Source organism: Melopsittacus undulatus, chromosome 5 (genome assembly GCF_012275295.1).
Source record: "Melopsittacus undulatus isolate bMelUnd1 chromosome 5, bMelUnd1.mat.Z, whole genome shotgun sequence".
NCBI lineage: Eukaryota > Metazoa > Chordata > Aves > Psittaciformes > Psittaculidae > Melopsittacus > Melopsittacus undulatus.
Window position 1 is genome coordinate 57803498 of NC_047531.1, and position 16751 is coordinate 57820248.

Sequence of the window (16751 nt, forward strand, 5' to 3'; positions counted from 1 at the left end):
GCCTGGAAAACAAAATACTTTTAACTTAACTTAGGTCTAAGATAGAGAACAATGTTTGTGTTGTAAGCCTGTGGTGGATAACAGAATTTAGTAGTCTTACTAACAAGAGTGAATTCTTTCTTTCCATCCTTCTAATGAGTGAATTATTTCTTACCATCCTTCTAATTATCAGTTAATTTGGAGACAGTGACTCCCAAACATCTGCTAGCTTGGGATACTCCTTGTTTGCCCATCCTGTTCTGCTTGCAATTAATTTTGTACGGAGGTCACACTGTTCCAAATCTTTGCCAGCTACCAGAAACCTGCAGATACAGTTGGTTTCAGCTAATTTGTGATTACTGGGGTATCCAACTGTGCCAAAAGTGAAAAGTGCACCCTGAGGAAGACTGCTTACTTCATCTTGAAGACCCCTGCCCACAACCATTGGAGGGCACTGCACAAACACCAAAATGGAGGAGACTTACTATAATGAGTACCCAAACTAATTGTAATATCCCCACCGAACACTCAGGAACCTAATGAACATGAATGTTTGTGTGTAATAAATATCCGCCTGCTTAACCCCTCGGTGTGCAAGTTAGGAGGGGTGATCCCCCTTGCATCCGGTGCTGTAATAAATATACCTGCTTTATAACTCTGAGTTGTAGAGTCTGATTTTGTGCTTCACACCTACCCCAGCATTCCTGTGCTCTAACTGAATCTGCTATCTGCAGAGAGGAAACGACAAAGCATGATCTTCCTTAACTCAGTTTTGAGGATTCCAGAAATCTTCCAGCCTGTGTTTTTAGTGAGTTTAGACTTCGCTTTACATAGAAGCTACTTGTTAAGGAAATAAAATTTGCTATCAGAGGCTAGGGTAGAGACTTGGGCATGTTCTTCTGCTATTGTGAAGAGGAGTAAGTGTTTTGTTGGTCAGTTCACTGATGCAGAAGCGAGGAATGGACAAGCTACAACAGTCTTCTGAAGAGTTTTGTTCTGTCAGTGCAGGGACTTACAGCAGAAGTATTACCAAACACTGACAAGTGCTAGGAACTTGCTAGTCTCTATCTTCAGATTAATTTGACCCTTGCGATTAATAAGCAAGCACACCTTTAACCCACTCCCTCTTCTGTGGTTGTAACTAATTCAACTCCATGCTGCTATCTAGGCACATGCAGTGACTATTTGTCTTCACATACTTTTCAGTGGCCCATGAAGCATTAATTAGTTACATCTGCTACACAAGGAGCAGATGTGGAAGGGGTCACAGGTCTAGCACTTTATAAACCCTTTTATAGACCTGAAAATACAGAAGCCATCTCTGAAAGCCAGGAGAGAGAATGCCACACTAGAAAAAAATGCTCCAGGAAAAGAACATAATATCCTCCCAGTGTCAGATATAGCATAAACAGGCTCAAGTCACCATGACCAGCTGTAGGGAACGGAGTTTTTTTGAAGGACTAAGCAGTTTCTATTCCTGTGTGTCTACTTCCTCAGCAGAGAAATCATTAGCTTTCCATCAGAACTACAGCAAGGGACCAATATTGTCCACATAGTTTTCAGTAGTCATAAGCTATGGAACAGTGCTTTTAGACCAAACCCAAAGACATCTTTCCTAGTCAGCAGTGAGACTGTCTGTGCCACTGGACTGAACCCAGTAAACAGAACACATCTTAGCATTTTGTCTTTGTATCACAATATGTTGACCCACAACTTGAGCTTTTATTGCACAGTTCCTCCATTCTGGCACAGTCAAGCCTTCATGAAAAGTTCCAAAGAGACTTAGTAGAAAAAAAATATAAAGTCCATGCTTTAGAGTGAAAACAGAAAAACATACTTAATGAACAATAAGTTCAAAACCCTTTGCTGATCAGCTTTTCCATCTATTATAATTCCAAGCTCACATATTGAGCTCAGTATCATTCAAAAGCAAGCAGAATGAGAAACAAGAAAAACAGTAAGACAAGAGACCCATTCTATGAACTTTTTGCATTCAGTCCCACACAAAAATCATTGCCTTCCACTGTACCTTAAACAAAACATTTACAGAAGACTACCTAGGATAATCGATGACCTAGGAACAATTTATACAGCTGGCAATTAAGCTGCCTATGACTTTATTTGACATGACAGCAGACAGCTATGCCAAAGTTTACCAAATCTAAAGCAGCTTGGAAAGTATGGCTGGAAATAGACTAGTTGCTATCTCCTCCACTATAAAAACTAGCAGCAAACATGCACAAAAAGTAGGACATAGCAACTCTTCATAAGATGTGTGAAAAATCATTCCTTTGGAATGTGGCAGATTCACAAGGTAATTGGGCAAGAAAGAGTTAACTGATGACTGTTAAACAAAAGACCTTAAACTGCTGTTAGAATAAAGAACACATAATTGCAATGCTCACATTACTCATCTTCAACTTGTTCTGGCTACACCTGGAGATAGGATGCTGCAGTAGGCAGTATTTAGCCTGATTCAGTTCAGCTGTGCTTATGAGCAGATATCCTTTAATCAGGTTTATTTCAGTTCACAAAAAGATAAATTGTATATTCAGCTTCTCTTCTTAAGAACTTGGAAAACAGATGTAGCTCTGCAGATTAACTGTACAATACCCTTCAACAAATTAAGATACAAAAGAAGTATGGCCTCTCAGCTTAAATGAGCAAGGTCTTACCAGAGTAAGGCAGGGCTCTAAGATTTCAAGTGACCAGGGACAAGGCAGAGAGAGGGATGACAAATAGCTACTAACAGAGCTTATAGATGACAAACTAGGGGAGTCTCAAGTGATTAAAAAGGAAATTATTTGTCCTGAGTCAGCTGTTGTGTGTCCCAATTAAGCAAGAGACTCCAGATCTCTAGTCATATCTTCATCACAGTGGCTACAGATTAAAACCCCAAATCCTGTTTTGAATAATGTAGTTTCTTATGCCCCAGATTTCAAAACTCTGCTCAGATGTTACAGCATATGCTTCTGCTAGTCTTGTGAGCTCAGCAAGAAGAGACCCTGCCTCCTCCTCCTCAAAGAAAAACAAAGCTACAGAGCATCATATAAAAAGTTATTCCAGCCAGGCAAGCTGCTTACTGATGTTTCAATATCAGAAGTCAAACCATTTCCTCGCAAAGAATTATCAGTTGCAACCTGAAAAATACTGTTCCTACAGGACTATTTGTGGTGTCCTACCTCCAGCACGGTACCAATTCCAGCTGCTTCTTGCATATTCCTCTACTATTCCCTCCCCGCTCCCAATCTCAAAAAAGGTATCCTACTATCTGAAATAACAACCAATTTCCTCTTTTGTCTTGGTAAATCAGTTCACCATCATTCTTTGCTGCTATGGAAATAGACCTATTCTGTCAGAGCTATTTTCTTATACTAGCAAGAAGACCTGCTAACCTGGTATCATCTGAAGCAGGGAGTGCTGCTGGAAATGAAACAAATTTTGAGCACAAGCACCCATTCCAGTGGTCTCAAGAACACGATTTTTCCATCTCCTGCTCTTAATCTCTCCCATAGTCTGTACTCCTTTTCCTAGGGTTATGCTAGAGTATCACAGTAGCTGAACTCCTGCAGCAGTCCCAAGAAAGTCTTGTAAGAGAGACAAACAAGGTGGAGCTGAACTACAATTCTTAAAATCAAAAACCAAAACAACCACTTTTCATTGGAAGAGCTACAAGACTGTATTTGTCCTTAAAAGTTCTTTGATCAGAAACCCAGGGATCTGTCAAATCACAATACAAAAACAAATGCTGTGAACAGTTAGAGCAGGAAGAGCTCAGTTAGCAGGAATGCTAGGCTCCGGATATATAATTCTTTGATCTTTCCACTTTACCTTTTAGGAAACTGAAGGAAATCTCTACCCTTGTAGGCAGACAGTGTGGCACAAGTATGGGGGTACAGCAGCCATTTATTTTACTGTTAACAACCCCCACATCAAACTAGATTAAATGAAGGCTTGGCTGCAGTGTTCAAGACTGGTTCTTCATCTCAGCCTTAATTATACCTGGCCTTGAAGAAGCAATCCAAAATTGTTACAGGTGTCAGGGTTTTCTGTCCTGCTCATCCTTCCTAACAACAGCCTGCTTTCTCTTTGAGCTTATGCATCACTGTCCCTTTGCTCAGGTGGCCCTGTTTTTCCTCTATTCACGCTGCTGTATCCCACAAAGTATCCAAGCCCTCTGTTGGTTAAGCACTGCACTGTGTCCCAGAACGACCCTATCCAAATACTTTCCCCTTAAGTCATCCAGCAAAATACAGAGAGTGCTTGTTACAATACCACTCCACCCACAGTGCTAGCTAGTCCTGCTGTGGAGCAGCCTGTCTGAAAGTCTTCTCCAGTAAAATTCCTACTTTGAAAATGGAAAATTTCAGGCACAAACTTTCATAAAGTTACAGTGAAAGGAAGACAGAGGAAATGAACAGAACCTGATGCACCATTTTGGAAACCCTGACCCTCAATGTAACTTTTTGCCAGAACATGCTTATCACAAAAATGTTATTTTGGGGCAAGCCAACATCATCCTAGTTTTCCGCCACATCTCAGACTAACCTATTACCTGCTCTGTCTTTTTAAATGCCTTTGGGCTTTTGTTTATTACACTACACAAACACTTACAGAGCTGAAGCTTCTTGTATTTGCTTTTAAGCTCAGAATTTAAAATGAATTTAACCAATTTATGTCAGGAGAATCAGCATTAAAGGAGGCTGTTGCTTGGAGTCAGATATTGATCCTCTCCTCCCTCTGCCTTGTGCTGTAAAAATTAACTCAATGTTGTCTGCCCAGCTTATTTTAAATTATGCTGACCAAAATCCTGTCACATGTAAAGTGATAGTAGAGATTTAAATTAAGCATTTGAACATAAAAAACCCTCTTTTTTCCCCTCAATATAATGCTTAGCATTTATCAGAAATGACAGAATAAATCAGCATGACTCTTTAGTACCTTTTTATCAGTAGCAGGAAACAAACCACCTACTTCGCAAATAGTTTGAGAACAACTGCATTCATGGCATACTTTAACCCAGCCAACTTACCTTTAAAGTACACTGTGCAGTTATGGAATCAGAATCTTAGCTTACATTTACCATTTAGGGGTGGTTATGTATTAACAGTTCTGGCATCTCCCTTCTTTCATCTGCTCAAGAACAAACTCCTTTCTGCCAGGCCTACACAACCTCCTTGAGAAGACAGTTCACACTCCAGATCTACTGAGACCTTGGAAAAAATGACAACAAGCAAGAAAAATCACCCAGCACTAGCTGCTGTTTTTACAAGTGCCCAAATGTATTCTGTGAAATCTTAAGCAGCTTTCAGCAGACAACAACTTTAAAACCATTACCTGCAAGTATTCTTAAAACCATAAAAAAATCCCAAGAGACAAACACACTTCATGTGTCAAAATTTCAGAATAAGCCCATTTTTCTGTCCTCCAGGAGCATAGTAAGTTTCTGATCTGCTAGCTCATGACACAGGCTTCTTCTTGGAAACCCATTTTTAGTGTATTTGGCAATGGTAGCCTGTACAAGAACAGAATTCTTTCCTGCATCGTATGCTACTAACTGGAAGGGCAAGTTTTCTACTGCTTACTAAAACAATACCATAAGATGCTGCATAGGCTCCATGTCTCAATGGAATGAGTTTTCTAGTAGCCAAAATATACTATAACTTCAGTAAAATAAAGACCAATTTAAACATTAGAGATCAGTTGTTAGGCATATCAATTGTCCCAGAACAGCTCTATTTAAAGAAAAGCTCAAGCAGACACACCAGTGGGCACAGGTTCATCACACTCAGGTGTTCCACACGCACTAGCATTAGAACAGCAGATAGTAGGTCATACGTACGAAGTTAACATTGATAGAAGATGAGTTCTTGGGGGACAGTAATTTTCCTTGCTTTTGTGTAATCTCTAGATACAGCTGATGTAATACTACTCCAGCATTACTACCATTAAAGCACAACTGAAATAACTATCTCATTACACACAGTAATGAAACTGTATTTTATTAGAAGCAAAACCAGCTTTTTTATCACCAAGAAAAAAGGACCTATGCACTTTTCAAGGAGCTACACATGTAGAAACTGCTCTACTTGGAAATCAACTTGTACTTCCAATAGGAGAAAAAAAAAAAGACTGGAGCATTACAAAAAGAAACAAAACCAAATCTGAAAGTAATCAGAAAAGAACAGACCTCATTAATTATGTAATATTTGCCAATATGCTAGTCCTTCCAGACAATGATAGCCACTAGCTCCAGTTCACAGTATTCCAAGAGTGACTGCTTGTCCAAACTTCCTCAGTGTTTTCTGCTTACCCATTCCAGACATTCAGTTTGGCAAAGACAATCTACAAGTCCACAACAGTGTGCTCTTCAGAAGCATTTTAGCATTTCCTTCTTCCAAAAAAGAAAGCAACACAAAGCCACCGAGTACATATATTGCATCTTTGTGGGGAAAAAAAAAAAGGAAAAAGGAAGGTCTGATGCAGTAAGAAAGCTATGTAGACAACTCAGGCAATGACAGAAGCATATCTGGCAAGTCTGGAGAAAGGCAGGAAACCATCTTCAGTATTCTGCATTGAAAGGGTAGTCCTTGTGATTCATGCACCTAAAGGAAGTAAAAGAGGAAAGATTATCTCATGTCTGAAAGATATTATATGCAGCTGTAACCACCAAGGAAGGGCCGACCTCTATAAAAACAGCACCAGTTTATTTCCATTTTCTTTGGAGATGCACTGCATTTGTAAACAATGATTCTTGAATGCCTTCTGTTTGAATTCTGAGCATTTTGGGAGATATGACCTAGGTACTTTGTAGGCAACTAATTCAACTAATGTTTACTTCCAGGTAGACTTTTTTTGTAGCCTTCCAATAAGGATTTCATATCTGGCTTCCAAGCTGCAAATCCTTATGCTATTTTTTTAAAATGTTCACCCACTTTCCCAACCACTCCTGAAGAACCTACAGTTGTGTTTTATAATATACCTAAAAGTTATGACAGAAAGACAAAATGCCACAAGCAAAGTAAATACAGAATCGGAGCCTGCATCACGTTCATTTCTCCAACAAGGACAAAATAAAAAATGTTAAGTAAGAAGCCTCCTTTTTCAATGCCAGCCACAAAAAGTATCTTGGAGACTGAACTGAAAATGAACATGAAGTAAGTCTGTTTTATGCTCATCATGATTTAGTTCATAACACAAATATTCAAAATCTCACTCTGAAAAATAATTTGAGGATGATCACTTTAGAAATGGAGTTTGCATATCATGAATTTAAATCAAGCCTATAACCTCACATACTAAATTATGGCATAACAGCCACCTCATATACTGAACTACGGCATACTCAGCTTAAAACCTTCCCAACACTGCCACTTACATGCTCATTCCACAGGCTCTCCAGTTTCTATTAAAGGAGAGAATAGTTGCCATCTCATCTTTAGTCAGTTCAAAGTCAAACACCTAACAAGGGAAACAGATGGAAATCACCCCTTTGAACAAATTAGAGATTGTAAGCAAAACCGAACAAACAAAATAACATGAAGTTAAAGAACAAGTCCACAGTGCAGGGGTGCTTGTTAGAAGAAATGACTGCTTCATGAAGGAGGGAAAGGCAAGACAGCTCTCTGGATTTCTGAGACTTCCCTAGCTGGAGTATAGGGAGGAGGTGAGCAGGAAGAGGGAGGAATTAAAAACAAATTTCAAGCTGCAGTTACACATGCCAGTTGTTTTAAGAAGTTGGGGTAGCACTTTGTGCTGCAGAACACCTCCATCCTCTGTTTGTGAAAAATGGATCTTTCTGTCCTGTTCCAAAGGAACATCTACAGGACTTTCACAACTCCACCTAATGAAACTAAGATTCTTTCAACATGCTAACACTGATTTCAGTAAAGGACTACTGAATCAAGAGCAGCAGCATGGTCTACAGACATCAGGACTATTTTCTTAATAGTGTTTGCTCTACATAAGCCTTGTTTTGGGCTACTGCACTCTGGCCTCAAAGCAAGCTCTGTCAGATGAGCCATCCACATGACATAAAACAGGAAGCATCACATAACATGACTGCTAAGGTTACCAGAGTAGTATTTCCAAAGCTTTCTTTGCTCTGCTCTCTAACTGTAACCTTAAATTCAGCCCTGAGTAGGCAACAAGTAAACATACAGAGAGGAAAAAGCTCAATCATCTTGCCTGAAGACAACTTCAGAAGAGTGAGAAAGGATCACTGCTTGCTCTGCAATGGGAAGGCATGCCATCCCTGAACAGGCCATGAACCCAGGCCACTCCTAATTACTCACATTGAAGTTCTCCACAATGCGCTGTGGCGTGACAGACTTGGGAATCACAATCACATTTCTCTGGATGTGGAACCGAATGAGAACCTGCAAGAGGTATATCCCTGAGTCAGAGAGAGGATGGCTTTTGTTCAATGGCAAGTAGAGCCTCTTCCAACAGTTCTTTGTTGTAAGCTATACAACTTGGCAAAATTAACCCACTTTTGCAGAGCTGCATTTCACATCATACCAAAATTCTGTGCAGCACTTTTTGAAGTGCAAATAGAGAAGTGCTGGAGCCCTACATAAGCAGCCTTCTTGCTCATTTCCCATACAGGTTAGTGATACTCATTTCCCCTTCTTCCCTTTCCACCTATACTTTTAGTGGGCTATAAAAGTTCATGTCTCTGCAACAGGACTTGAGATGGGAAGAATGAAACATGACAGCATCTGAAGATGCCAGAAAGTATTTCTTATTGACAGTCAAACAGCCCTCACAAGCATGCATTCTAGGCCACATCATAAACAAACCTGCATTATTACTTAACAGCACAAAGGAGCATCACAGTTGACAGGGAATGAAGAACCAGCCTGTCCTCTACATTGCCATTAGGTGTTCCTTATGCTGTGTTACAGGAAAGGGTACCCACTGTTCAGCTCCTACATACCTGTGCTGAGGTCTTATTGTGCTTGGCTGCAATCTCTTTAATCTTGGGATCATCCAGAAGGGAAGGGTCCTCTGGCTTAGCCCTACACAGAGAAAAGATGATCAGTGGCAAGAAACCTCCACAGAGCCAACCTAACAGAGAGCTGTATCTGGATGAATAATTAGTGGTGCACCTGCAGTCTCAAAAGTTTGAAGCGTAAATTCATGCTAGCTCCCTTGCAAAGTGCAAAGCAATCTTACCATGGTCTGTCAGGAGAACCAAGAGGACTGTATGCTGTCACAGTAATCCCTTTGGATTGACAGTACTTGATCAGCTTCTCCTGGGTGAGGTATGGATGGCACTCAACCTGCCAGCATAAGAGTACAAAGATTGACAGCAATTTAATGGCTTTACTATGCTCCAGGGATTAGGTTTTAGTTTAGTCTCTGTGCGATATTACATTCCCTTTGGGTTTTTTATGCCCCCATCCTCTTTCTAGCATTTATAGTATTTCTCCTTGCAGTGAGGAATCCCAAGGACTGTAACACCACTCCTTAGAACTCTGCTGATCCATGTTATCTCCAACGTATGGAATGACCAGCTACCCAATTACTTAAATGGAACAGTTCAGTAAAATATACACAAGAGAACTGTAAAACTCTTACCAAGAGAATACCAGAGCAATAAGAACAAAGTCTCTTTTCACCCCCAATTAACCATGCTATAACTTTTTTACTGTTTCATTTTGTTTTATTTGCCTTGCGTCAATACTCACACTGAATACCTCCAGCTTGCAAACACAGATCTGCTGGATTTTAGACTTTCAGCTTACTATCCATTACAGACTTCTTACAAACACAGGTAGTTACCATGAATTTCCATAGGACTACCTAACAGAATACAGATTCCTTAACAGTAGATTTGTAGTCTGGCAAACTAATGCACAGATACACAGTACAGAACAGGACTTATTCATGTGTCAGGAGGCAGTGAATGAACATGAATATTTGATAATTTAAAGCACAGAGGTACTTTCAGGATAGGAGCACTATTTTACTTTCAACAGGCAACATCAAGAACTTTGTTCTGTCATGCAAGCCTTTGGCAGCCTACTGCTGCATTTGGAGGAAGTCCCTGGAAACTTGTTCTACTAGCAGGTTAAGTAACAGTGCAGAACACGGGATCAGTTTACAGCCTTGTGGGCTTTATTTGTGGTTCTAACTGTATGTTGTTAACAGAAGCCTGCATGGCCGTTTCCCTTCTGGGCCATGTTGAAATATTAGACAACAGGATACACCTCAGTTTTTCAGGCAGATTATACATATTTCACTTCAGCAGCTCCAGAAATACAGCTACTCAAGAGTAACAGAGCATAGGGTTATTTTCTCAACTATTCAATAGGTAGAATTTCTGCAATAAGCAAGGCAAAGTTATTCTTACCTGTCTACTGACACTCAAATTCAAAACTTCTGGGCTACATTATTTAGTCTTATGTTTGGATCAGGATGAAAAGCCTATGATACCTTAAGATATTTCAGCAACCACCTTAAGCTACTGCAATCGACACTGTGTGATGATGATCAAGTCCTTAAAGATCTACTGAACTAAATACTAATATCATTATAATTACTACCTTGCCGTATTATTTCCTCACCACAAATGAAAGCAATCCACATATTGGATTTAAATTAAGAATGGGAACGAACACCAAATACAGGGGGATTACCATACTTTATCCAAAGCACCTGCACAGAAAGGGTTTGCAGGAAGCACTACCACTAGAACATGACTGATCACAGACAAGCTTTCATGCTTGCAAGCATTTCCGCAGAAGCAATAGGTTTTGAAGGACAAGGACCAAAGACCCATTGCTCTGAGCTTAACTTGGAAAGCTTGAGAACATACACAAATGTGATGGAGCAAATTGCCATCCTCTGCAAGAGACAAGGGTAATGATCAACTACAGTGATGGAGGCAATGAGGTGTGGCACATGTTGAAAGGTATCAAAGACTTTTACTAAGTATCCTAAAAGTACATTGAGACAGATAATGAAAATACACAGTAAAGAATTATGAATTTTGTACTCGTCAGTGTTTCAGTTATGCTGGATAGACTGTCAGAGACAAATCCTATTTGCTTTCTGAAAAAAAGGGTACTAAAATCCCTCTTCAGTACATATGCCCCATCTACAACATAAATTAAACCATAAACATACTATATATCTTAAAATTAGGTATCAGTAACTGAGACTGCAGTCCTTCAAAGGTCATAGTAATCAAGGGCAAATCTAGACAAGCTCAGGGCAATGGGCCTTTGGTTCCTGTCCTTCACAGGGGACTATCCCAGGTCCTATTCCCTTTAAAAACTTGCACCAGGCTACAACTTTGTCAAGTTTGCAGGTGATGACCAATTGGCAAAGGACCACTCAATATACCCAAGGGCAGGGCTTCCACTTCAGGAGGACCCACTCCGGCAAGAAGAGGCCAACAAAAACCTTATGAAATTCAACAAGGCTGTGTACAAAGCCCGGCACCAGGGAAGAAAAAGGCCCTGGCAATAAAACAAGCTGGAGCCTGACAACCTGCAGAACAACTATGCTATAAATGACCTGGAGGCCATAGCAGGCAAAAATAAATGTGAGCCAGTGGTGAACCCTGGCAGCAGGAACACTGCCAGTAAGTTTTGGGATGTGATCAAATCCTCTACTCAGTACTTGTCAGACCTCCATAACACTGTGCCTGGCTTTCCCCTTCATAGCCCTGTCAGCAGAAGAAATATTGACAGACTATCATGAATTCAGCAGAGGGCTATGAGGATACCTGGGGGCTGGAAAGCCTGCTGTACTAGGAAAGGCTGAGGGAGTTGGATTTTTTCAGCTTGGAGAAGGGAATACTTCAGGTCTCCTAGTAACAGCTTTTCAGTACCTAGAAAAAGGTAATCCAAAGGCAAGCCAAGGTCTTCAGTGGCACATAGTGGGAGAACAAGAGACAACAAGCATAAGTTGGAACAAGAGAGGCTGAGACTGCATATAAGACAACTACCTCCCTTACCCATACACTCAAGGCATCCAGTTCTTTGTTAGGTCCTCAGTATACATACTAAAGTTTACTCCAACAAAGTTTTTAAAGCTTATCTGAGTTCCCACTGTCCTCATTATCTCTCCACTCCTTTCCCTGCCCCCAGTAGAAGAAGAAAGTGGTTCTGGAGCTGCTCCTTGTCAGATTTTCAAGCAGTAGTGCAGGAAAGACCATAAAATTACAGCACCTTGTGCATCCAAATGCAGTTAAAGGGTGGGATTGAGAGAATAAACTGTGTGCTTCATTCTCTTTCTAGAACCTTATTTCATGCTAATATCTTCATAAATCTTGAGGAAAAAAAAAAACCAAACAACCAAAATACCCCAAAACCAAACCAACCAAATCACCAAAACCCAAAAAACCCCACACAACCAAAACCAAACCACAGAAGTCACCAAACAGAAAACCACACCACCAGCCAAACATTTGCCTGATGTCATGCTGTAGCTTACCTGGTTATTTGCAGGCTTGTATTTCAGTCCTGGCTTGTTCAAGATTCTTTCAATCTGATCATGGTTAAAGTTGGAGATTCCAATGGCTTTTACCAGACCAGCATCCACCAGCTCTTCCATGCCCTAACAGAAAGAAGTCAGAATCTAGTATATGACAAGGCCTGAAGAGCACATTCTTACTGACATGGCTTATTTCTTTCACAAGAAGCACAAAATAAGCTATTTTCAGAGTTCAAATTTGAGGGGAAAAAAAAACAACCAACAAACAAAACCCAAAAGCAAACAGCAGCATTAATATTTGTGTCATGTCTCCCATTTCCCCAAAGATCAGAGATTGATTCTTTGAGGCAGGGGAAATTCACAGCAAGATACGCATGGGAAATAATGATATCCAACAATCCATTACCATACCAGTGAGTCCTTCCAGGTAGTTCTACATACATGAGAATTTAGGCTGCTGAAGGTAACGTGGAAATGAAAATGAGGAAGAGACAGCTGAAAACAGAAGACATGATTCCCCTGCTGGGGCTAAACTTACCTCCCATGTCTGTAGAATATCTGTGTTGCTGGGTATAGACATGCCTTTGTCATCTGTGGGAAACAGCTCTTCTCCTGCCTGGCAGTGATAAAAAAAATGCTTGAAACACTTTGACGGGAAGTGAAGTTAACACCAGCTGGAGATCTTGATACTACAAACTCCTACTGCATGACATAACAGGATGTACATACGTATTAGATAATACTAATACTGACTATCTACATTCTTCAGTCTTTTGTCTTGCTTTCACATGAGATTATAGCATTTTCACCAACACACATTCCAGTGTGGACATGTGCTTCCACTGAACAGTGTCAGCAGGTGACAGATGAACCAGAGGGTTCATCAAAATACATATGGTGACATAGAACCCTTCACCTGTAGAACTGGATCCAGTTTACAAGTTTAATTTCTGTATTATAACAATACACAGTTCTTATATGAACATAATGAAATGCTTTACTAAAACATGTACTAAGGACCCACTTAGGACCTGGAATATGTTCAGTCTATACTGTACTAGATCTGCTGACAGACCTTTCATGGGGAAGCTCTTTGTTGAAGTTGCTGGCACAGGGAATGTTAAAACAGCTCATTTTCCAGTTAGAACTATGGGCCAAGTATCAGCTTCATTCAAAGCCAGTTGTTTTCTACACCACAAAGCATTTTCCCTTTGACAATTCTATCCATATGAAACTAATCTCAAAAATACAGATGCTATGGGTAATGGCTGATCTCAGAAACAAGTGGACCCTGATCAAAACCTTTATTCCTAACAGAAAGACTAAGCTTAGAAATATTAAAACTGAGACATCAGTTCCTTTGCATGCAGTCAGTAGAAGAATTAGGAACTAAAAAGCTTCACCTTTTGAAATCCAAGGTCTGTGGAACACTAACACTCCTACAGCAAAGGTCAGTTCAGTCTGTACTGTATTAAAGGACTCAAGTGATTAAAAACAGAAATGGAAGACAGAAACATTCTTGGGTTCTGTGATTCTGTAACATGCAGGGGAAAATTTCTGTCAAGCAGCAAAGCACAGCTCTCCTTCCCACAAAGGAGGAACAGCATCATCAGGTAAGCATACTTTGGATTTGTAGGAGACAACACACAGGCAATAATCAAAAGGACAACATAACTTATGCTTGAAGCAGTGAGGCCAGCCTCTACTCAAAGTCTACCTTTTCCATGATCAAAAGGACTGAGGATGCCATGCAAAGTAGGGGGTCTCAGAGGTAGAGATCAACAGCCTGGCTGTCATGGCCAGACCAAAGCTAAGTGTCAGAACAGTGCTGGTATACAACAGACACAAGATAATTTGTGTCAACTGAAGCAATTACTAGGGTGTAAAGCCATAATGCTTTTCAAAACTGCCAGTCACAACAGCCAAAGCCAAAGGCACAGCTATTACTGTACCTTAAAACCAAGAGGCCAGTGGATGAGGTAGAGATCCAGGTAATCCAGCTGCAGTGAGGCGAGAGTCTTCTGGCAGGCTCCCTTCACCAGAGGCTTGTCATGGAATGTGCACCACAGCTAGAGACAAGAAGCACATCGTGATCTTGAGTTAAACCCCTTGGTACTCTTCTGTTCAGAAGAGAGCATCTGTCCCCTTTGGAAGGTGATCTGGAACTAGATATCCTACTAATCTTCCATCAAAGCTTGCTCTGCTAGTCCTGTGAGCAGGATTGGCCTGTAATACTGGGGGCAACATGTGCAGTGGCAACATACATCACTGAATGGTGCAATGTCAGACAGCAGAAGTAGACTTATTTAATTGAGTCTCCATTTAAGAAACACCTGCTAGAAGGCCAGATACTGCATGAAAGAGGAGAGCATAACTTCATGCTAGAAAAGGTTTAAAGCATCACCTCTATCAATGGTATATATCCTGCATAATTCTCCATTACATGAGAAGGCAAAGTAGGAAGCTTATCTCAGGAATCTCTTAAGTGACATTCTGTACTGTTCTATGAAGCACCACAGAACAGGAAAGTAAAGAACTGGGGGGGGTCACTGTGAAAAACACAGGTGTCTCCTGGGATCCATACCTTACTGACAATGAAGAGGTCTTCTCGTTTCACAACACCTTCCTTGATTTTTTGCTGGATCCCTTCCCCAACTTCATTCTCATTCTGGTACACGTAGGCACAGTCAAAGTGGCGGTATCCAGCATCAATAGCAGCCATCACTGCAGCTGTTACTTTTCCTGGTGGGGACTGAACATAAAATATCCAAGAAATTCTAATCAATATATATTGAAAATAATTTTCCTAGCAAGACAGAATTAAGAAATCCACCTTATGCAAAGAAATCTCCCAATCAAATAAAAATCCCAACAGCAGCTTAAAGCCAGCCTTCAAATGTCCCCCTGTACCCCACCACCAGGCAGTGCTCAGCCCAACAACTTTGCTGAGCTTAGGCCCCAACACCTCATTTCTCCGAGGACAGCTCTTCACAGGCAGGCCGAAGCCTCCTCACTTCCCTATGCCACTTCTAAGAGAAGCCCTCAGCAGCCGCCAGCCGGAGGAGCCATAGCAACCCACATTCGCAGGCAGAGCCCTGCAGCGGTGCAGGTGCTCAGGCTCCTGCGAGGGATCAGCGAGCAGGGAGGGACTCACGTTGCCGCACGCAGCGGGGAGCCCAGCTGACCTACTCCCCGCCTCGGGATGCTGGCAGCAGAGGCAGCGCTGCGCCTGGGCCCGGGGCGGCGGCGGGGACAGGCCTTAACCCCGGCCGAACACCCACACCGGTGGTCAAGACTGCGCCCGCAAGGCCCGAGCCGCACTCCATCCCTCCCACTGCGGTTCCGGGGAAGGGGCGCCCGTCCCGCACGGGCAGTAACGGCTAATACCAGGGCCGGACCGAGCACATCCACCCTCCCGTCGCCAGTCAAACTGAGCGGAGGACACGGCGACGAGCCCCGTTACCTTCCATGTACCCAGCCCCAGGATGGGCATCTTGGCCCCGGTGTTCAGCTGCACATACGTCGCCATAGCCCCACACGCACTCAACAACACCACCACAGCAACTGTCGGCGCAGCGCCTTTAATAGCGGCCAGGCCCGCCCCTCCCCGGCGCAGAGCGGCGGGGGAAGGAGATGGCTGGGCGGTGCTGATGCTGTGATATACAGCATAACTGTGTAGCTCTGGCCTTGACCTTGTGCAGCCCACGGCGGGGGCTGGGGTTGGAGGAGGTTGGCTTTGCGAGCCGTAGTGCTGGGATGAGTGTCATGTAGACCCCGGGCTGTGTCAGGGCCTAAACTGGGGCTGGGTTGTATCTTTGTGCCTAGCTGGTAGCCCTGTTGCAGCACCTCGGTCCCTCCGTGTCCCCAGTACAGGGATGGCAGAGGGGATGGAAGACAGAGATGTCTCCCTGTGCACTTAGTCTGAGGGCTGTGGGCATCAGGCCTTTGCCCGGGCAGCATGTCCCCAGGACAGGGATGGTGGTTTTGGCTGGTCTCCCTTGTTGGAGCCCGGGACCCAGTGTGCTGGTTCTGTGAGACTGGAAATCTCATCTGTGGGAGTGGAGACAACCCGTTCTCCACGTGTGATAAATGCAGCTTCCACTTGAAGGTACACAGACCTGTGCTTAGCAGTAACTTAGGATAAAGCCAGTTTAAAAAAAGAACTTTAAAAACCGTCTCCCAGCATTCAAAATAAAGTGTTTTGAAAGTCTCAGTAGAGAAACAGTGACTTCCTAATGAGTGACATAATGATCAAATTGTTCCTTGGCCTTCAGGGCAGCACTGAGGGCATTTCAGAGTAAAACGCAGCACTGTAGCTGTAGGTG

The 16751-nt window shown here is 42.2% G+C and overlaps 1 protein-coding gene across 1 annotated transcript; it reads right to left on the reverse strand.

The window, feature by feature from the left end:
- Positions 1–5965: 5965 nt before the first annotated feature.
- LOC101875142 (aldo-keto reductase family 1 member B1) lies at positions 5966–16030 on the reverse strand. Its single transcript, XM_005144352.4, has 10 exons — positions 15890–16030; positions 15011–15178; positions 14379–14495; positions 12965–13042; positions 12427–12549; positions 9157–9263; positions 8918–8999; positions 8274–8357; positions 7358–7440; positions 5966–6584 (listed from the first exon to the last, which is right to left on the reverse strand). Exons 1-10 carry the CDS (start codon positions 15953–15955, stop codon positions 6542–6544), a joined length of 951 nt encoding a protein of 316 aa, XP_005144409.1. The 5' UTR covers positions 15956–16030; the 3' UTR covers positions 5966–6541.
- Between the last annotated feature and the right edge of the window lie 721 nt (positions 16031–16751).

Bases quoted from the DNA above. Each gene is read 5' to 3' on its own strand.
- LOC101875142 (XM_005144352.4), bottom strand. From the start codon at position 15,955: ATGGCGACGTATGTGCAGCTGAACACCGGGGCCAAGATGCCCATCCTG. The intron at 12,550-12,964 runs GTAAGTTTAGCC...TCTTTCTGTTAG, and splicing joins ATATTCTACAGACATGGGAG to GGCATGGAAGAGCTGGTGGA. The intron at 8,358-8,917 runs GTATGTAGGAGC...TACCTCTTGCAG, and splicing joins ACAATAAGACCTCAGCACAG to GTTCTCATTCGGTTCCACAT.